This window comes from Coregonus clupeaformis, chromosome 37 (genome assembly GCF_020615455.1).
Source record: "Coregonus clupeaformis isolate EN_2021a chromosome 37, ASM2061545v1, whole genome shotgun sequence".
Lineage (NCBI taxonomy): Eukaryota > Metazoa > Chordata > Actinopteri > Salmoniformes > Salmonidae > Coregonus > Coregonus clupeaformis.
The window spans coordinates 23643980-23667170 of NC_059228.1; the positions used below are offsets into that span (position 1 = coordinate 23643980).

General features: G+C 40.5%; 1 protein-coding gene across 1 annotated transcript; it reads left to right on the forward strand.

Annotated features, from left to right (window-relative positions):
- Positions 1 to 572: 572 nt before the first annotated feature.
- mgmt (O-6-methylguanine-DNA methyltransferase) lies at positions 573 to 21545 on the forward strand. Its single transcript, XM_041866483.2, has 5 exons — positions 573 to 648; positions 2242 to 2381; positions 10342 to 10508; positions 15361 to 15500; positions 19294 to 21545. Exons 1-5 carry the CDS (start codon positions 640 to 642, stop codon positions 19420 to 19422), a joined length of 585 nt encoding a protein of 194 aa, XP_041722417.1. The 5' UTR covers positions 573 to 639; the 3' UTR covers positions 19423 to 21545.
- Positions 21546 to 23191: the final 1646 nt, after the last annotated feature.

Consider the following 23191-nt stretch of genomic DNA (forward strand, 5'->3'; position numbering starts at 1 on the left):
GCACCGTCGGGTAGCGCTGCCAACCCTTACTATCTGGGGCAGACTGGCAGAGGGTCCAGATGGCACGGAAATCCTCAAAGATTTCAAAATGTTCTCTGCAGGGGTGGCGTTTTCTCCACGCTCCCACCCTTACCACTGAGTGGGGTGTGGGCCTTGCCTGGCTTGCCACCCAAAGCTCAATTGGAAACTTGCATGGAAATATAGTACAGAGAAAGTGTAGAGAGTAGGCTACCTAGCTGCTGCAAGCTCATGAAGATACATGATTTATGAGTGGATCAAAGAAGCACCAGGAAAGTTTTGGGTGTTACAAATATTATCATTGAAGTATTCTAGTGGGTGAGATTTGGGCTGAAAATTGCAGTTTGTTTAAATATATTTTTTCCTACCTGCTTTTAAAAGTTTGATTAGGCATACAGCCTTCATGCTGATGACAAATTGTATATTATTAACTGAATACTATAGTGCATGTGTGCTTTTAGCAGTATAGCTGCATTATTTGTTGTGGGGAGCAGAGGGGGAAGCACGTCTATCCAATGACGGAGTAAAGATAAAGTAGATGCAGCCGTTTGCCTCTTTTGATTGGCTGCCTCATACACGTTGTGGAAGAAACCAGGAAGAGAATCAACTACACATTGTTACATGGAGCAGGCAAGTATTTGGGCATTATATAAAGTTGTAGGCTACGTTCTTGTTTGTTATTTTCCTGACAATATTAGGCTACTGTCAATATTACTACACCAACACATGTCATACATGTTTGCTATTTTTCGGTTTTTAGAAGATAACGTGTGGTGCGCACCTCATTTACCCGCGAATATCTGCATGGTCCGTGCTATTCGGGTCCTTGCTACGTCCCTATCACATTGAAGTTGACATTTAAAATGGTAAGGGTTATGTTTAGGGTAGGGATAGTATGCGCGCGAATTTCGAGTAGTTTGCACATTATTTAGTCTCGCGAGGCCATCCAAATCTCGTCACGCTGGCTACAGACAGACTGTTCGAATAGTTGTATCGCTTTGTCTGTTCATTATGTATACAAATAGGCTAAATAAACCTAGTATACTTTAAGCTATACCTAAATGCATACAAAGTTATTTGCACCACATTTAGATAATGTATATTAGGCCTAATCAGCACATCAAACAGCTGAACTCTCTATATCCCTCCTTATAATTTATATAGGATAAACATTTTGTACGTGTTTCATATGTGTACAGTACCCCAGTCTCAAAGCTGTTTCATTGCTTGGTTTGCCAATGTGGGCGCTGCTCTGCAACATTGCAGCTTGATTGTTTAGTTCATAGCCTAAACCCCCCCTCATGGAACACAACCTGGGAGTTGCTGGAATAGTTAGGGAGGAGTTTACGTGCTCTGCTTTTTCCTGGAAGCTGTTGTGTGGTTTCAGTAGATAGAGAGGAAGGGAATTGAGCAATAGGTCCAGTTAAACAGATCAAAATCACTTAAATTATTATGACAGCAACAAATGATTGTATCATGGTTGTGTTTTTGACTGTACCTCCTGTTTACTTTAACAAGTGCATGAGGAAAATGGGGGAAATGTAAACCCATTGTTATTTCTAGACTTTATAACTAATGTGCAGGCCTGTATAGAAAATAGAGGTTTCTTGGAATCAATGTGACCTTTATGTATTATAACCCCCATACCTCAAAAAGTAGCAATATAACATAGTCAATCATCTCTCCTTCCCTCAAAGTAAAAATAAAAAAGAAAGTGCTGTCTGGTTATTGCCAAAATCCATCTCAGTCGTCAGAAAAGCTGCACGTTTTCACTGTTGTTAAGGGCTGGAAACCGGAATCCCCTTGGAGTTGCACCCTAAGGAACAAATTTAATGCTAGGAAAACATCCCGGCCATCAACCAAAAATGATGGATTGAAAATAATGTTGAGCTATCTAGGGAATCCCTCACCAGACAAGGGAACATACTGCATTGTTTTTCTCATTTATATGATATATAAAAAAGAAATGCGGGAAAAAACGAGCGATTTATTGGTTAGATGGGCACATAGTTTTTTTCACCATAAAACAAAGAAATACAGGATTTTAATGTAAGGATCAAGTCACATCATGACATAATTTCAAGGGTAGGTGTACAAATCATTAATATTTGACTCTTACGTGGCTTGCTATCATTTCAACAATTCCTTCAATATAGAATGTGTAAAAAATTATTAAAGTTAGCCACCTACATGAATACAACAATGCATATGTTTCCCTACCAGGGCAATGACATGAAGAGTCCCGGTCAGTGCACACAGAGGACCATCTCATTGCAAAGTCCCCTGGGAAAGATCCAAGTCAGCGGATGTGAAAATGGTGTGCACACCATCCAGATCCTAATGGATGTTCCACCTGCAGAAAGGTACTGTACTGTAGAGCCACTGACATTCTAAACAAAGGTGTGCAATTTACAGGCAGACAGAATCCACCCATGTGATCGAGTGCCCCCTATTCCTCATTGGAAGCAGGGGCATTTTTGTTGATCCCCTAAGAAATATCCCGAAGAAAGTTGGGCAAAATATAGGAGACACTAGAAATATGAGGGGCGCTAGAATACAGTTGAGCTCGAAATTTGATTTCTGATGGCACATTCTTCCTGCAGTATATTTGAGATCTTCTGAAACCTAACTGTTTATTACCCACAGGGGTGAGTATTAGTGTGGAAGGCTAGGGTCAGCTAAGGGAACATGGCCTTTTCCGTACTGTATACCCGTATGTATTTTGCTGATATTTGTCAGTTCTAGAAAACCCTTTTACACTCCTCAAACAGGTACTGTGGGATTTCAGAGCAATCATTGCTCAATAATATTGACAATTTGCAATCTTGAATGATTGGAACGGATTAATATCTGCATAAATAAGTATGTACTCTTTAATTTCCAGAAATTCACATTTTCAGGTCCATGCCCTACATTTCACATTTGTTTTGATTAGATGGAAATTAAATATCCCTGTATCACAGATTCAAATTTGATCAACTTCATTTGTTTGGGAAATTAAAGCTTTTTTACATTCACCAAAAAGGAAGTCACCCTTTTAGTAATGTATGGCAAACTGTAATTTATGGAAACATATTAATGCCCTTGTATATTTTAAATCAATATGTCTGCTTCCTAGCTGTCTCCCATCCCCTAAAATTAATCAAGCAGTAAAAACATTCAACTTGTTAATCAGCAGAAGTGTAGAAATGAATAATATGGAATGTGATTATGGAAGATGTACTGTAACCATGCACAAGCACCTTTTCTGCCCCTCATTCTGGATGTGGTTTAATTTGTGTGTTCAGGTTCAGTGAGAATATGCAAATGAATTTAATGATTCGCATCAGTAGATGCTGCGTTTAATATAATTTGCTATGTCGGCCATCAGCGTAGTTTCTGTTAGACTGCAATGTATCTTCCCAAATGTAAGAACAAGTAAGGATTTAACTTGGATAATGTTTGAATGCTATCACAATCGGTTGGATACTGGCATTGATAATTAAGTTGAGTATGTCAGCAACAATTTAATTGTAAAGTAGCCGATACAATTAGCATCAAAATGGCAAAACAAAGCAACAAGAATCCAATTGCCTAAGCCAGTCTTCCTCAAGATTTATAATTGTCCAAAAAGTGTATAATTTTCCAACAATGTTTTGGTTTTGGTCCAGGAGTGTTTTGCACTAGAAGAGTTGGCAACCAAAGATGTGTGCTTGGTTGAACCCTAGGGTTAGCATTGTTCAGAGCAAAACAACAGCAGTGGTAACAAAGCATTTGCCACATTGAAAAATTGTGATTGATAAATGACATTATAGCTACACAAATGCACTTGAAGCATTGCTTACACACCATGACCGTCAGCTTTTCTAATAGAAACGTCTCAAGCCCCTTTTGCTTCCTAACTGATATAGCTAGGCAACATTTGCTGAAATAAACCTCCACCAGTCTAACGACAGCCCTGAAGGCAACGTCAGATGAACAAATTCATTATATCTCAACAACCCCTGTTGGGGCTCAATCCACCCAACACACTGTTAACCAGCATTCCCTGTTTAACATGGCCAAAACATTGTTCACTGAAAAATGATACACATTTTGTTTACAGGAGATTACTATTATCTGAAATATGATGCTTCTCACACCAAAACAGAGACATGTTATACAGACGAAAAACAGACTACTTTTTTATTAGAGTGAAAAATGGAAAAGGGCTGGACTTTTGCCCCCAAGACATTTTGTGGGCATATTATTTTACAATGCTTTGATCAATTTGTCTGTCAACCTTGCTGAGATGTGGGAGAGCTGGAAAAAGCAATTTAGCTTGTGAGGTCCTCAATAGAAATGTACTACAGATGCCTGTGTGTGACATGTTGCATTAGTACTTGAGTAGTCTTTATTGCCTGATAATGTTGCAAGGCGATACTGATATCAATCATTCTTTAACAGCTACCATTATGCTGCAATTTTGTAACAAAAATAATGCATACAATATTTGACAGAAATAATTGATTTAATTCAAAGGTAAAATATTACAGTGATATATTCCTGCTTTAACAAAAAAAGAACATTGGACAAACAGAAAATGTGGTGCTCTAACAGAAACTGTTAGAAAAACTGCCGGCCGGCCCGCATATGCTTCCATAGATATTCTCATTAATACTACACGGATAAACAATGAACACTCGGTCTCATTTGCATATAGATATAAACAATATATTTGTGCATCTGAATTCCCATCACACATGGATCATGTGATGCGCCGGAAAGCCTAAGTGGCTCAAACCAAAATTGTCATTATACTTCCCTATGCCATAAATCCAGCTTTTTTCCTTCCCTCACAAAGCTGTATAAATCTGTGTCTGATTTTTCAACAGTGCACATTGTTTTTAGTTAATTGTTTTCATCTGTTTGTTTTGCCTCTGATAGCAGGGAAATCTACCATATGCTCTTCCAAAAGACAACTGATTAGCAAATGAAATTCTGGACAGCTGTCTGACTGAAAGCATTTGGTTGATAGCATTCTGCTACCATAATTAGCTTAAGCTTTGGGTTAATTAACTTTCTACCTGGATATGCATAATAATAGCAGCACCCTGCACAAAGCCAAGGAGCTTGTGGTATATCAGCAGGAAAGGCTGTCTTTATTTTGTATTTCAACAGCATATTTCAATTTCAAGAGGCGATTTAACTCAGGAATATCATCAAAAATTGTAGATTTTCCTTTCCGAGCCAGATAATTCTGAAACAATAGGGGTGTATTATGTGGCAGAAATGCCATTTCTGAATGTAATTAAAATGGATGAAAGCAATCACAGATTTTTAAATGCTTTTGTTCAGCATCAGGCCTGCTTGTAAAAGAAATACCCATTGAGAGGAGAAAGAGGCAAGAAAACCTTACAGTACAAGAGTAATTAGTCTTTTGTACGAATGTGCTCGCCATGTTATAGTAAAGCATAAGAGAGGAAGACTGTGTTACACACAAGAGGAATGGATATCCTCAGTGTTTTAGTCTATTTAGCCCCAGTTAGTATAACCTATACCCTCCATTGTCATAGACCACATGAGGTCGAGTGTTTGATTTGTAACTGTTCTCCCTCAACATTTTCACTGTCAAACTGTCTAAGCATGCCTTCTATATTCTGTCTAATACCCCAGGTGTCACAGCAGTTTTAACACACTACTAATACTAGTGTGAATGACCTGGAGTGGTGTGTCTATCTATTTTTCACACTCATGCAGTGTTGGTAATCAATGTGCTGGTTCACACAGAATAGTGTCAGAAACCTATTCCTGTTTTCTGGGCATGTTTGCATGATTCATGCTCATCAAGTGACCCGTCAACAGTAGGCCTCTTTCTGGGGACGGGAGTGGACGGGGAGTGCTATAGATTTTAAGTGGATGTGCTATATACAGTTTACTGTAGATTTCTATCAAAATGTTTAATATATCTCCATAGTGCTATATACCTTACAGAGAGACTGAAAAAAGGCACAGCTCACACTCAGATCTTTGTGAGCAATTTTTAAGACGCAATAATCAGCTTCTGTGAGAGCTTTTGACATATATGTTATATAATTCATGAAATTACAAGTTCGATTAGACCAGGGTTGCCCAAACTCGGTCCTCGGGACCCCAAGGGGTGCACGTTTTGGTTTTTGCCCTAGCACTATACAGCTGATTTAAATAATCAACTAATCATCAAGCTTTTGAATCAGCTGTGTAGTGTTAGGGCAAAAATCTAAACGTGCACCCCTTGGGGTCCCGAGGACCGAGTTTGGGAAACGCTGGGTTAGACTATGTCATCATTTTGCATTTAGATTTTAGAATGGCCTTAGGTACTGTAGATGTATTTTGTTTATCTGGCCTAGTGCTCAGCTGCAGGTTCATTAAGGTGCAGTTCCCCGTGGCCCTTGGACCCATCTGTGCTCTGTGCCTATAGCTCTGTCTCCTGGGACTCTGTCCCCAATCAGGCTGTCTGTGTCATTTCCTGTGGAAACCAACACCTGTGTTGACACACTACCTGTAAACTGCCCAACACAGCCATTCATTTGTGAATGTAGATTCACCCAGGGCTGAATCCTAACTTGAGATCTGTGTGAAAATGTGGGTTGGGAGCACAAATCTCAAGTTAGGCCGGGTTGGATTTATTTCACCCAGGGAAGCTGTATTTTGAGAAACCTTTCTAGATCAAAATGTTCTATTATTATCTGAAAACGTTTGATGGTAGCATGATGCCATGTGGCTTGTTTTTGAGACTGAAAGTATTCTACATTTTTGCTATAAAACACTGTACAGTGTGTGGTGTACTGAAGCAGTAAGCAGGAAGATGGTTGTGTTCTGACATCTTGGAGAGGAGTATGAGTCAATTATGGCCAAGTGTTGTTCTTGCTTATCTTCCTACGGCACCAAACAAGGATTTAGTCAAGGATTTAGGGGGGGGGGGGGGGGGGGCGGTGGTGGGGATCATGGTAAGCGGTTCACAACAAAACACTCAAAACTCCTGGGAACGGGCACTGATTTAAAAATAAATTACAGAAGAAGAAGCACTAACACTCAAGGGCCCTCAGCAGGGCTGGCATAACAGGTGAAGATTACCCTCCTCACTAATCAGAGGAACAAGGCAGTCATTTGCTCCGAACACAGACGGCAATTAGGACTTGGTGACACTGGATTCCCATAATGCCTTTGTGCTTGACATGGTCAAATTTCGACAGAGGCTATCCATGCAGGGTCACTGTCCCCCCCTCTCTCATCATGGGATAGACAGTTGTGGCTCCAGAGGTCCTCATTCCAGGGGATCCTTAATACATTGACTCCCTCATTGCCTTCTTACTTTACCACTCTGGTAATTATAATCTCCTTGGAAGACACTGGAGACTAGAGGCTGAAAACACTATTAAACTGCTCACTAGTCCCATGTAGATACATATTGCTGAGTTGGTTGTACGCGGATGATAGAGTAAGAACTAAGGCACTGGTAATGTGTGTCTACTTTGATTCCATGGTTACTAAGCCATGTGCTACAGCCAGCTTGAAGTACCTCACTGTCTCTGTGGCTATTGTAGCTAGATACTGTAGTGGGCTATCAAATGGAATTTCAGCTGCTTGAGTAAGCTTCATTGAGCAAGTGGCATACAACTGTAACACAACCTTTGCCTTGAAGTCTATCAAGATCTTCCCTTTTTAGACAGTCATTTCAGGCTGTTTTCATGCTCTCTCGAGTCCTGACATCTCAGAGTTAAGTATCTGCTGCTGTAAGGCTAAGGGAAATATGGACCAGTATTGCCCTTTTCTGTTTCATCCTCTGACCTGCCATGTTACCCATGATTGGTGAAGGAGAACTCGGGTAAGTGGTGCCAAACGTGGCTGCCAATCGAGACAGGATGAGCAAGATCACACTTCACAGGATGGAGGCATGAAAGCTGAAGGTTTTTCCTCCTTCTAAAGTACTCTGACAACAATGTCCACAATTAGATTAAAGCAATTCCTTTAAATGACAGTAGATACTCCCACCAAAGTATGTCCCTGATACACACTGTGCAGTAGATAGCGTAAGTCATACTGTAGAAGAACTATAACAAGTTTTGACAAAATATGGCAACAATATTTTTGTTGATGCGGTATCGCTCCCTAATTCTTTTTTTAATGTTCATCCTAGGGTAAATTAAATAGCCAACCTAATAACTATATACATGCTCAATTCATTATTTGTATTAGTTCAAATACAATAGGTAGAGTGCTAAACAACTCTCACACTGCACAGCAGTGATTTATGGTAATTGCAAATCGATTGTGACAGGAGCACAATATTATAAATTCTTTCAACTCACAATCCACTATCAAGGGAAATATGTTGTCCTTTGACGCAAACCCTTGCCTGTGTGGAAACTGATAACCAATGGAAAACAGGTCACAGGATGTTAAAAATATTCCATTCTAAACTATGGATAAGTAACATTAAAATTGTGCGATTTGAAAGGGCCAACAGGAATTGAACACTTCATTTGTGGGTTGGTCGGTATACAAAAGCTGTATGCAATTTGGCTTTCTTTTTGTTTATCTCAAGACACAAGTATTTCTCCTGGGAGAGTGTTATTGTAATTGGAAGAACATTGAAGACATTGATTGGATATCTCTGATCTCTCATTTCAAGGTCATGGTTTCTAATCTTCCTTCCATAAAGTTCAGTTTTTTTATTTAATTTTTTATAATCCGTATTCTGGTGAAAGAGAGATGCTCTCATGCATAATCTGAGTTTACAAATTGCGTATGATGATAAAGAGTACAAATGCCCAGCCTCTCCCAATATGTCTTCAGCTAAACTAACTTTGTAACATTTACATTGCTGACTGTATTATATTGACTTGTACTAAATGTAAATGTCAATGTAGGATCACTCAGACACGCTCATAGTGAGGGTCTGTAGCAAAGGGCTGTGGGATAACAGCCATAGTGACAGGTCTAAAGTGTGAGTGAAGGTCAAAGGTCCCATGCGTTAAGCAAAGGTGCTCTAGCCTCTGTCCAGTAGATTGTAAGGGCCTACGGGTCCAACAGGAACATTTCCACAAACAATATCCCTGAGCTGTCAGTGTGCAGTGGCTGGAACATCCTCACTGAGAGAAAGGGTGGGGTGGGGAGAGATCTGGAGAGGGAATAGAGAAATTCAGAGAAGGGAGAAATGAGGAGGAAATGGGGGAGCAGAGATTGGGGAGGGGGAGAAGGGGGTGAGGGAGAGACAATGAAAAGTAGGGGCTGGCTGGGCACTCACCCATGCCGAAAGAGATTGCTATGAGCCAGAGCCATTGTTTGACTGGGTCTCGGCATGGACCAGGGCTAGCTGTCTGAGTTGTCAGCACTTGACTATAAACTCAACTGTGGTTTGGTGTATTTTGAAATGAGTATTTTCACCTTTTACAGTGTTCACACCTACTGTAAAATAGCACCCCTGAGAGTTTCATTACAGCCACAAACACCTAGGCTATGGTGCTCTCTGAAAACTGAACTGCACCATAACACACTAGCTAGTAAACCTCAACCTTCGTTTTTTTGTTGTTGCACAAACTGTTTCCTGCAGGAGTGTTAAAAAGTACACCATGTTGACTTATGTATTTAGGGTTCTAAAAAATATGCTCTTTGTGTTTAACAAACTAAATGTGTATTATTAATACTATACAGGATAATCCAATCTTCCAAAAAGGCACTTAAATGGTGTCATTATTTATTTACACGTCTGTACACCAGTTAATGGAATTGGCGGTGTTGAGCCGCAACACAGCTTGGGGTCTACTTTACCGAAATGTACATGTTAAGAGATGGCTATCCCAGTAGGGTCTTTACATGTCCAAAATGGGTCAGTCCGCTTGCACGGACCTAGAGGCTGGTCAGCATCACCAAGCAACCTCATCTTTGTTAAGTGATGCCAACTCAACCATAGGCAAAGTGCTTTCCCACATCCAAGTTTTGTCTGTTTCTTGTAGGCACCCCTTTAAATTGATATGCTGCCTTTTTTTAGTCTGGGACTAAACTAGTTTTAGAGCCTTGCTGCCATAAGATTAATTGTAAATCCTGTTATTTTCGACAACTGACATGCAATAACACTGTTGCATGAAGCATGAAATACTTAGCTTTTGATGTAATGCCAAACTATTCAGCTGTTTCATTCATATCAACAACGTCTGTCAGTTTGCATACAATTAAATACTTTTGTCATTACTCTATCATTCATGCCCTTTCATTCATGACTTTTATTACACACATATGACATGCTATGATACTGTCTAACCGAGAATGGTCTGTTATTAATCTTCTTTTTGTGGGGGGGGGTGCTTCTCATATCTCTCTCAGGAGTGACGATGCCTCCCTAAGCTGTGTGGTCACTGTTAGCGATGGCCAAGAGGAAATGGGCTCAGAGTTGCAGCGCTGCGTGGAATGGCTTCGGGCCTACTTCAGCAAGCCGTGGACCGTGGGGAGGCTCCCGCTCCCGGTCTTTCACCACCCCACCCTGCATGGAGGTCTGTCGCCATGGATAAATATTTTTTCAGCGCCATGACTGGAATCTGGCTTTCACTCTTAATTGTCAGTTACAACACTTACACTCTCTGGATCACTGTGTTATAATGAAGTATTTTATGGCAGAGAGAGAGTGGGAGAGGCAGAGAGAGAGAACAGAACCCGGAGCTGTAACTTGGTTCAGTAATCTGTGGCAGCCCTTACCGCGTGTGTTAGTCTTGGCCGCTGTTCCCATGATTCTTGGCACATTCTTGAAAACTTATCAAATTCCACTCTTGACATGTTCAGAAGGGAAGCTTTTTTTAATGAGAACATGTGAATGTTAGTAAAGTTTCAATGAGGGCATTGTTCACTTGACCAGTCACCCACAGCAGGGGACAAGAGAGCCTTCACAATGGACAGTTAGTGTGCTTTCAAGAAATAGCTGTGATTTCATAGTTTATGATAGAGCACACAGCAGTACATTTGACCGAAGATAGGTAGGCAATTATCAGAGCATTTTCTGCAAGAATAAATGAGTATCATAATGTCATAAGACATTGAAATGATAAACTTTGGAGGACTCAAAATCATTTCCAAGAAAATTTAAATATAAGTCAATTAGACTTTTAAATCGGAATGCTTATTGTATTGAAGCTGATCATTTTCTGAAGAGGTTTAATTTAGGAGGAACTACACCCAAAAATATGACAGCACTCAAATCCACTCCATTGCATGTACTCAACAACCGTACTACTCTTCCCCTGCTATTAGGTTTTAGTTGCAGTCTAATTTCATGCAGATCCACACAGTGCTTGAGTGATGGCATTTTCAATGAGTAGGTACTCCATTGAGACTCTGTATACTGCAACGAGTCCCACGCTCCCGCAAAGGCAATGCAGAAATACATCAGGAGCAATTACGATATCAACTTCCAGCGTGATTCCCTCCACCACCAAGTGCTTGTGTACCCGCCCCGGGCTCTTTCAAATCGCATCTCATCTGAAGTCTTTGGGGTTTTAATTAAAATTCTGGATAGATGGAATTCTTCATTAGTACCTGATCTGAATAAATGATTGTGCTCTGTTACCCCCCCCCACATACACACACACCTCTCTGTTGTTGTGAGGTTGGGTAAATAGATGGTAGCCTAGGAGTGAATTGCTCTCAGTGGTCCTATAGCTGTAACGGTTGTCAGTGAAGACATGTTAAATGCAGGCAGCATGAGTATTTGTCTATTGAGGGAAGAAAATGTACTTTCTATATTTTTGATGATCATCAGAATTTGTAAATGTTCCTCTGGTTATGAGCAGGTTAAGGATGTGTTTACAGTTTAAATGAATTGCTGGTTATACTAACCTGTTAAGTGTCCTCAGGAGATTCATAAAATGCATAGAGTAATTAGAACAGTTCATGTCCAACATAATGGAATTGTTTTTTTGGGGTGAGAAAAGCTGGATGTCACAGTACTCACAGCTTCACATATGAATCATTGCCTCTACTTTTAAATGTTGTCACATTCATTTGCTCGGTTCATAAAAATGGAACCACTTTTAATATTAAGCTTCTCTGCGTAAAGTTGTGAAACTTGTTTCCCTACACTCTGGCTGTCATGCACCACATCACACACAAACTTTGGTTGGTCGAGAAGAGATGGAGAGAGTGAGTGTGTGTGTGTGTCTCCTCAAACACAGACACCACAGGTTCTCAGAATGATGCATATTCTTTCATTAATTATACATCCATATGTAAAAGACGAGAGGATCTTAGTCTGGGTAAGCGGCACGGGGAACGTGTTGGGAGGGGGAAGGGTGCTCTTCAAAGCCCATTTGACTGGGTTCCTGCAGGAGTCTGAACCTCCCTCTGTGCACAGCGCAGGGCGAGATGAGACTCTCCAGGACCCGCCCCTGTGATGTGGAGAGGAATTAGGGAAATGAACGTTTTCAGAATATCGAATAATCAGAGAATCATGAACACCCCGTTAGCCTTCAAAAGTATGGATCCCCCAAGACTCAGGAGACACTTTGACTAGGAGCCAAATTCTCTCCTCCCTGCCATTAGACACAAAGGATAATGAGGGGGCCGCATTTCCACTATTGTACTTTATGCTCACAACTACAGAGGGTTGGGTAGCAACTGGAAAATTATCTCTCCAAATCTCATTGTGTTAGTTAGCTAGGCTTATGTAGTGTCTGCAAATGTTCCACACAGTCACCTACACAACATTATGAACAGCTAATAAACTACTGGATTTATTATTTTATGTACAGTATTACATTTAAAAAGAACAATTACGTCAGTAGATTTAAAATCATATAATCCATTCCTACACATCGATTTTAGTCCCAGCTAATCTGGCCTCTCCAATGTCCCTGTCACCTGCCCTTATGGTAGGTAATGACCTGTGACATCATTATGGGAAGTCTGTAAAGGTGTAAGTGGTGCCCCTCAACTTTTATTTAAACAATTGACATCGGTGTGACCCTATCTAAACAGGGTCTTGACCCCAGACACACCATATTAAGCCCTTTATGAAGTATGGGGCTAGGGGACCGCTCTCAAATCATTGCTGGTCACCTGAAGTGACCCTCATGAAACTCTCTCTCCAACACTGTTGAGGCCAGAGTTGTTTAACCTCTAGACGTGTAGGTTTATGTCTGTGGAACCAGTATAAACCTTTTTCTTGTTGGACCAAGAAACTGGGGGTGTAGACTCACTTAAGACATATAGTGCAAGTTAACATAGCCTTGGTCATGATGTAGAGTCTGTCAATTTGACATTGACTAGTTGTTTGTCGTTAATGTGTACATAAACACTGATTTGTATCTGTAGTCAGGAAGTGGTGCTGTTTAGCCACCAGAGTAGCAGCAGTATCAATATGTAACACACACACCATGCACGCAAATCCATAATTTACGAGCAAGAATAATCTATTTAAAAATTGAGGATAAAGCTTCCTCTCTCCTCTTAACATGAAGTCTGCCTTCGTAAGAACCCATCAGCTCGTTGACAGCGTGATTATTACCTGAATAATTATTAAACAGTACCTACGGGCCTTGTTGAAGACAAAGAACTCACATGGGTACGCATCAATCAAATATATCTCCTTCAGGTGTTATACTTATTCCCCTCAGTTTAGGCAAATTGCCTTGTTGGCGTGGCTTTGTGTAGCGGAGAGTGACTATAAGGTGGGAGCCTAGGGAGTGAAGGATGTTCGCTCTGTAGAAGAGATACTGGGGGGTTACATGTTTTCACACAATGCCAATTTAGAGTGATTTCACATACTGTAGATCACTTGTCAGGTGCTCTCTTAGACCAGAATGAGATGGAATGCTAGATGACTAATTGACTGTGTAGGATACATGAATTAAAGGAGTAACAAGCTTATGGTGTTCACTATTTCACTTTACAAAAGGTACAGTTCAATTGTACACAGCTAGTCAATGTTCAGAGTAAAAATAGGTCAGATTTGAATGTATTGCATTTCTACTGTAAGTAATCAGTAGTCTGGTAGGACAGTTAAAGTTAATGCTACCGCTAAAGCGTTAATGAAATCAAAGCTGTTAATGTGGCCTCTTAAGCTGCAAATAATTTGTGAATTCCACCATTTAAGAGAGCCTGATATAATGAATCTACTCTCAATAGAAAGCAATTAAAAGGACAAATTAGTCTTATTAACCTCGAAGTCATCCCACTGCCACAAATTGTGTGCAACATTCAAATTATTTTTATTCAAAGAAAATAGAACAGATTTGGCCTCTCTTAATCCTTTTAAATGAAAGAGCGACCTTATAATTTTAGCTGTGACCTTATCTAATATAACCTAGATTGTCCTTCTTCAGAAATAATTTCCTTCATGTAAAATGCCATGTTAAACTGGTGTTTTAAAGGTAAAACTTAGGTATCTGTGTTACTCTTTCTCTATTGTAGTTTGCTCAACAAAAGAAAATGACTTCCTTTAAAGGTCCAATGCAGCCGTTTTTATCTCAATATCAATTCATTTCTGGGTTACAATTAAGTACCTTAATGTGATTGTTTTCAATGAAAATAGTCAAAAAGAAACTTCTTAGCAAAGAGCAATTTCTCAAGCAAAAATGTTGCTAGGACTGTCTGGGACTGGTCTGAGTGGGGAGGGGAAAACGAGCTTTCATTTGGCAGAAAGGTTTGGAATGCTCTTTCTTAGTGGTCTATTACAGATGCACTATTCAGAAATTGCTCTGTCATTTCCTGGTTGCTAAAATTCTATTAGTTTGCCTAATTTCTGTTTATGTGACAAAACAAGCAAGAATAGTGTAGAGAATCATTGTACCATCTAAACCGCTGTGAAGTATTTTTTCCATACCCAAAAATATTGTATTTTCAGCTGTTTGAAGCTGGTGTACAAAACCGAAAGTAAAAGACGCAAAAACAAACGTAATCACGGGAAGCATAGAAATAGCGCACATAGAGCATATCTACCGCTTCTTAGACTTGCTTTCAATGAGAATGACAGATCTATAAATCACATTTCTATGTGAATTTGGTCAGGTCACCCAAAAAGTAACATATTGCAGCTTTAACTAATTTACTGCCTGGAGATGTCACCAAAACAGGCAGAAATTTCAGGCAGTCTTTTCAAACAGCTAAAAGGGCATTATCATAATTTTCACAATTTCACTGTATTATTCCAACCTCATGGTGTGAAATATACTGTATATAAAATACAGGAAAATCACGTTATAAACACAATATTGTGAATAAGGAAGTAGACCTTGGACATGTTGTCCTTTATTATGAGTGGTGGTGTCAGGAGTGTGACTGATTAAGTGAGCATCAGTCTCTACCTTTATACCTCCCACTCACTCCATTTTTCTCTCTTTCTCTTTTATCTTGTAGATGCATTCACCAGCCGGGTTCTGCAGACTCTGGTGCGGGACGTGAAGCTGGGAGAGACGGTGTCGTACAAGCGGCTGGCTGATATGGCAGGAAACCCCAGGGCTGTGAGAGCTGTGGGAGGGGCCATGAGGAGGAACCCGGTCAGTAGGGCTCTCTTTGATTGACACGCACACTCCTCTGAGATTAGCCATAGGTAGTCAGGACACCAAAGTTGGCTTTAGTTTTACCAAAGGTATACATCTTTTAGTGGTGGGTATCAAGTACATACCTGTTACAGCTTCAGTAAGGCACAGACAGCTTTAGCAATGATTTATTCAAAATAATAATTTAACTCAATGATTCATTTTATTATACTATAGTATACTAACCATAACCAATATAACTTTGGGCTCCATTTTCTGAGTATCTGCATTATTGTAAAGGCTATGTTCAAATGTATGGCTCTTGTAGGAAACCAGCCCTACCCTCTATCTTTTATACTGGTGATGTTATTCAGTCTGTACAAAATGAAAAGCCAGAGGGAAAACGGTGTGGCTGCTTTTGATCAGAACCTTTGATCAAAGTCTGTTTAGCTCTGTCCATGTAGAGTCGTGGTCAAAAGTTTTGAGGATGACACAAATACACATTTTCACAATGTCTGCTGCCTCAGTTTTGATGATGGCAATTTGCATATACTCCAGAATGTCATGAAGAGTGATCAGATTAATTGCAATTAATTGAAAAGTCCCTCTTTGCCATGAAAATGAACTTAATCCCCCAAAAACATTTCCACTGAATTTCAGCCCTGCCACAAAAGGACCAGCTGCCATCATGTCAGTGATTCTCTCGTTAACACAGGTGAGAGTGTTGACGAGGACAAGGCTGGAGATCACTCTGTCATGCTGATTGAGTTAGAATAACAGACTGGAAGCTTTAAAAGGAAGGGTGGTGCTTGAAATCATTGTTCTTCCTCTGTTAACCATGGTTACCTGCAAGGAAACACGTGCCATCAGCATTGCTTTGCACAAAAAGGGCTTCACAGGCAAGGATATTGCTGCTAGTAAGATTGCACCTAAATCAACCATTTATCGGATTATCAAGAACTTCAAGGAGAGAGGTTCAATTGTTGTGAAGAAGGCGTCAGGGCGCCCAAGAAAGTCCAGCAAGCGCCAGGACCGTCTCCTAAAGTTGATTCAGCTACGGGATCGGGGCACAACCAGTGCAGAGCTTGGTCAGGAATGGCAGCAGGCAGGTGTGAGTGCATCTGCATGCACAGTGAGGTGAAGACTTTTGGAGGATGGCCTGGTGTCAAGAAGGGAAGCAAAGAAGCCACTTCTCTCTAGGAAAAACATCAGGGACAGACTGATATTCAACAAAAGGTACAGGGATTGGACTGCTGAGGACTGGGGTAAAGTCATTTTCTCTGATGAATCCCCTTTCCGATTGTTTGGGGCATCCGGAAAACACCTTGTACGTTGAAGACAAGGTGAGTGCTACCATCAGTCCTGTGTCATGCCAACAGTAAAGCATCCTGAGACCATTAGTGTGTGGTTTGCTTCTCAGCCAAGGGAGTGGGCTCCCTCACAATTTTGCCTAAGAACACAGCCATGAATAAAGAATGGTACCAACACATCCTCCGAGAGCAACTTCTCCCAACCATCCAAGAACAGTTTGGTGACGACCAATGCTTTTTCCAGCATGATGGAGCACCTTGCCATAAGGCAAAAGTGATAACTAAGTGGCTCGGGGAACAAAACATCGACATTTTGGGTCCATGGCCAGGAAACTCCCCAGACCTTAATCCCATTGAGAACTTGTGGTCAATCCTCAAGAGGCGGGTGGACAAACAAAAACCCACAAATTCTGACAAACTCCAAGCATTGATTATGCAAGAATGGGCTGCCATCAGTCAGGATGTGGCCCAGAAGTTAATTGAAAGCATGCCAGGGTGGATTGCAGAGGTCTTGAAAAAGAAGGGTCAACACTGCAAATATTGACTCTTTGCATAAACTTAATGTAATTGTCAATAAAAGCCTTTGACACTTATGGAATGCTTGTAATTATACTTCAGTATACCATAGTAACATCTGACAAAAATATCTCATAACACTGAAGCAGCGAACTTTGTGAACACCAATACTTCTGTCATTCTCAAAACTTTTGACCACGACTGTAGTGCTGTGGGCTAGTCGACTAAACTCAACTCCACGATTTGCGATGGAGTTGGGCGGCGACTAGTGTGGGCCGACTGGAGGTCCGACTTCAGATAAGATGAAGTTTTTATCAAAAACTGCTGATTTCAGCACCCAAAGAATAGCCCGCAATTACACAGAACAATGTTGTTCATTTTATGTGACGTCGGCGCTCCATCCGCCAACACTAGTCGCCGCTCAACTCCATCATTAATCGTGGAGTTGAGTTTAATTGGCTAGCTGTGGGCATGTGATGGAGGCACTGTATAGCAGTAGTAGTAATAGTAGTTTTGTGAAGACACAGACACATGCATTGTGTTTTTACAAGGTAACCAATGTTCGTTTTAAAGCCTAAATGTATGGAAATATAAATACAATATTATGAATTATGTTACGCTGTTGCTCTGTAATATGCACTAAAAGTACCTTTACTCACTATTACATTCTAGAGTAATACCTTCCAGTTAAACAATAAAGAGTCTAGCCTTTTGGCTCATGATCTAGAATCAGATCCTCTCAATGTCAATTACTTGACAGTACTGCTGATACACTTGGGCTTCAGCTGTGAAAAGCTCTGCAAAGTATTGATTTCTGCCTCTCTGTGGCACTTCTTTACCAGGATTTGAGTATTGATAAGCTTTAGTGTTCTTTCCCCGAGTGAAGAGGCTGATCCAAAGGCCTTGAGAGTACCCTACCCAGACTGCTCTTCAAACCCGGGGAACCCAGTATTGATCCACATAGCGTTGCAGCATCCCTCTGTCAGTAAGGTTAATCTGGGGTCTGAAAGTTTTATTGCTGTTGACATGAGAGTGGTTTTAATGATAGATTTAAAACGCATAGGATTTCCTACTGTTCTACAGTTAGAGAAGGGCTAAAGGTACAACCATCAAACCATGACAACCAACCCTGAACTAGTGACATCTAGTTAAATTACAGGGCTGCAGTATGCCAGCTAATATGTAATTACTAATAACATACTTTTAATATTTGATAATGACAGCAAAATACAGGTAATATGCAGGCAATATACAGGCGGAGTAAGAGCAACTCGATGTAAGCTAGGCTAACGTTTGAAAATGCAAACAACTGTTATAAAGTGCCCGCCCTATTGCCACTATTCTTGTTTGGATTCCACAATGAATTAACTTGTGTAATCTCACTTTTTTTATCCTTCACCAGTCATTTAGTTTACAAAGAAATCCAGAGCCCCTGGCAGTCGTCTGCAACAAGAGTAAACGCACCATCAACTTCCTATTTTTAATGATCACAGGGTTATCAGATCTTAATGTTGACACCCTCTCCATTGAATATTCATCCTGCTGGTGTTTTTGCCCATTAATTTTTGATTGCTGCTTTGCTTTATACTATTAAAGAGTCAAAAATCATTTATAACCAAAGACAGAGCGTTCACGTTCAATGTGGATCTGTTCAGGATCAAACCAGACACTTTTGACGTGGCTTTTTTACATGATCAAATGAAGGGAAAATGTTGTTGATTCATGTTTTCATATATAGCAAATCAGGGATGCCTCAGTGGTTCTGTGTTATCAAAGCATCAACAATTATGCTACATTCACAGTGTCTGTCTGTGTCAACATGAGAATGCAGCCTCTGGATTGTCATGTCACTTGACTAAACGTTGTTATGACATGGACGTATTCTCTTCATAACTAGTGGTGTGAAGAACAAGGACAGGCTTGTTCAACCAATTGTACCCCCAATATTGCCAAAACATGCAATTTAATTTATCTCTCCACCTCAGATGCCTCTTCTCATCCCCTGCCACCGCGTCATCTCCAGCAGTGGTCAGAGTGGGATGTACATGGGCGGCAAAGGTAACCATCTGAAACAATGGCTGCTCACCCACGAGAAGGTCAAAGGGGAAAACTGAAGAACAATGGAGTGATATAGTAAGACCAGTGTGGGATATTTTTTACAAAGCAGGGTTGAAGTGTTGTCCAGACAACTTGTATAACCATTCTGAAATCACTGTACTTCCTGAAACAGTTAAGAGCTTTCTTTGTGTTATATGAATGAACACCAACTATTATTTCTGACTGTTTATCACAGTAAGCAAGCTAACTCCTTTATCCTGCTTTGTGAAATACAACAGTAAGCAAGATGCGATGTCAACAATTAACCACAGCTGAGGAAACCTGCACATAGTTGCAAGACGTGCACATGGGGCGGCTTCACAAGTGAAATGTGTGTCAGCTGTGCCTTATTTTGAAAATGCTGTCTATAACCCAAGGGAGAGCTTTCATGTTTTTGTTTTTCAATTTGCTTCTGTTCTGCTTTGTCCTACTGTCCAATCTGTGTTCTAATTTAATTCATGTGAAAGAATAAAGTGTAGGTTTAAAGGAGTGGAGGTGTTGGGAGGGTTAGTGTAGAGGGCACAGTCTACCCCCCTAGTTGGTCCTCAGTTTTAGAACGGCGGTAACAACGCTCTCTACAGTCCAGCAGTACAGTGAAATAGATTCTAACTATACTGCAGCGGGACAAGATAAGACAATCACCAGTAGACACCCATAAATAACAACTATGTTTATGCCAATACTACTGCTCTTCTGTTCTACTAATCATACTGTATAGTTAATGTTGATCTGAAATTAAAGGCACTAAAATAACTTTAACATTGAACAGTAGGAATTACAAGCATATGTTCCCATGGGTGCCAGTTTGTGTTGCCAGTTATTGTTGGAATGGTTTCTCTAAATAATTATTTATCCAAAATATGTCACTTGAATCGTTTTCCTTCCTATGCTAAATCACTCTTTGTACCTTTCGTTGGTTATTGTATTTCCTGCCAAGCGAATGCTTTGTTCAACATCCAGGAAAAATGCTCGAAATTGTGTTTTGAGTCATTAGTTTTTCTTCATTAAGATTCACCTACAACGATAGTGTTGAAAATTATTTATATTTTTCAGAAATACATTTAAAGTTTCAAAAGCTTCATTTTGCATAACCAGTCACTTAATTATTTTAAATGTTGTAGTTATACCAGAATAAACTGTAGATATAGTTTGCAATAGATGTGTTATTGTGTGCAGTTAGCCATCTCAAATATGGCTGAAATTTGAAGCACCATTGAAAATAATATAAGTGCTTCTTTCTTTATAAAAAAATATGCTTTCCAATAGAGGGCAGTGTAGAACGGGAAACAGGCATAAACATTCAGCTTTCAATTCTTCAGGCACATTTCATCTGTAAGTTGAACAATGGGATCAATTTCCAATTTAATGCCATTGAGAGAAATTATATATTTTTTCTGAGAGCGAGGTATATGAAGGCAGCCTGGTAAAGAGTGCATGAACATTTTTCTGTGAGGATTAGATTGACAGTCATTTTAATCTATGCAATATTATATAATTTCTGCTATTCTATTTTTGCAAACCAGTATCTCACCGACTTTTACTGATTCATCCATTTCTACTTAACTGTGGTACATTTTGAAGCATCTTTGAATGCATCTCTGCCGTACTGTTGGACTCACAGCACTCTGCCATCAGAGCACAATTCCAGCCTCGATGTTGAAGCAGGCAGACTGCTGTAGACTGGCAGATGAAGAATGAGTTTCAGTGTGTGGTTTCACACAGGGCTAATGATGCCTGTGGTGGCTACAGGCTACAGTCAGCCCGTAACCAAGGCTGCTGTGACAGAGCCACCAGGGGATCATATTTAAAAGGAGCACACTCTGAAGTGCACTGTAAGCGCCCTCTTTTCTTGTGGCTAAGTCAAGTCTATGTAATAGGCTACACTACACAACAGAGGGGAGTAAAAGGTCAACGATATGTTATATGTATTAAGTCAGAGATACAGGCCAACCGATTAGCAGATGTGCGAGTAGTTTGGCCGTTACAGTTCAGGGATCAGAGAAAAATGCGGTATGCACTTTGATAACTTATATTAGTATCATGCATGTGCTAGTACTCTGTTTTAATATCATCCTGGCCATGTGATTCAATGGAATTATAATGGAATTATGGACACCATTAAAAGCGGTTGAGACTACTATTTTATTATCTGCTCTGTTAATCTCTGTGAAACGTCTAATTTTGTCCTAATATTTGCTTCTGTGTGCGTGTGCATGCGTGTGTGTGGTGCGTGTGTGTGTGTGGTGCGTGTACATGCGTGTGTGTGGGGGTAAAGTGGAGGATATTGAGTCTGACTTCATAAATCACCCAGACACTGATAAACTCCCCATACACCCACACACCGCTAATGGGCAACCCTTAAGGAGTGTGGGTGTCTCGTGCGGCGTTTGATTCAACATTTATTAACGCCCTCACACATACGTGCACACACACACACATACTCAAAAGAGCTTCTGAAGGACCGAGGAAAGGGTCGGTGGCATTCACATCGTTATTACAAGGCTGTGACCAAGTCAGGCTGAATTAATCATTGCTGATAGTGTTAAGATATATTTAGGCTTCTATAACAATATTTCCCAACATTTCCATTTCATAAGTTATATCCTGTCTCTAATGTAACTCCCTACTTCCCATCTCATATCCTGCCATCCCTCCTCATAACACAGTAATTGTCTGCCCCCACATCAAATACAGACACTCTGTGCTCGCACCTCATACAGTCAACCATCGTTACTCCCTATACTAATCCATCACATACCAGTGTAGTCACAACTCACATTGGCAATTTCTATAAAAGTCCTTCTCTGCTTACCCTATCATGCAATATGTACATCAGTCCAGCAGCCTCATTTTACATGCTACTGTAGGCTTACACATACAGTTTGGTTGTGTATTATATTGCCTTAACATATTAGTAGAACTAGATCACAGCACCCAGCAAGAGGCAGTGTAATGCCTTTGCGATTCCAGGGTATTACACATGCAGATAAGCATTGACCAACAAACCGATATTATACTGGGCTCCACTGCCCTATCATGTTGCCTCCCCCTCTGTCTTGATGTCTCTGAGGCTCTGACACCAAGGCACCATGCAGCCAGACCAGCTTCCACAGCTGCTGCTACAGCAGTCTAATACCAACACACGGCGCCATAGCCCAGCACTTCAAAAACTAATATAATTTCAAACATGGCATGCTCTGAAGCTATTGTAATGATCTTTGGGGTCTTGAGAGAGTGGGGGGGTTGGATTGGGCTTTTGTCTATTTTGACAAAAGAAACTCCCCAAAAAGAGACGGTTTAGGATGACAGTGGTAAGGGCGGCAGGTAGCTTAGTGGTTAAGAGCGTTGTGCCAGTAACTGAAAGGTCGCTGGTTCTAATCCCCGAGCCGACTAGGTGAAAAATCTGTCGATGTGCCCTTGAGCAAGGCACTTCACCCTAATTGCTCCTGTAAGTCACTCTGGATAAGAGCGTCTGCTAAATGACTAGAAACTCAGCTGTAAATAAAAGGAAGAAACCTTGAGAGGAACCAGACTTTTAGAGGGAGCCTATCTCTACTCTGCCTTATTGGCCAAAGGTTCAGATTTTATGACTGAAGTAGTTATGCCATGCTGTGGGGCATAACAGGATGCAGCTAGTCAGGGGCAAGGCCATGCAGATGTGATCTGAGTTTGACAGTGGGCACATTGTATCATCTGCAATGTCACACTTAATGTTAACCCTTACGGAAAAACCACATGTGAAATGTCCATGTTTGCACATGTGGTTATGGAACACTTAACGTGATG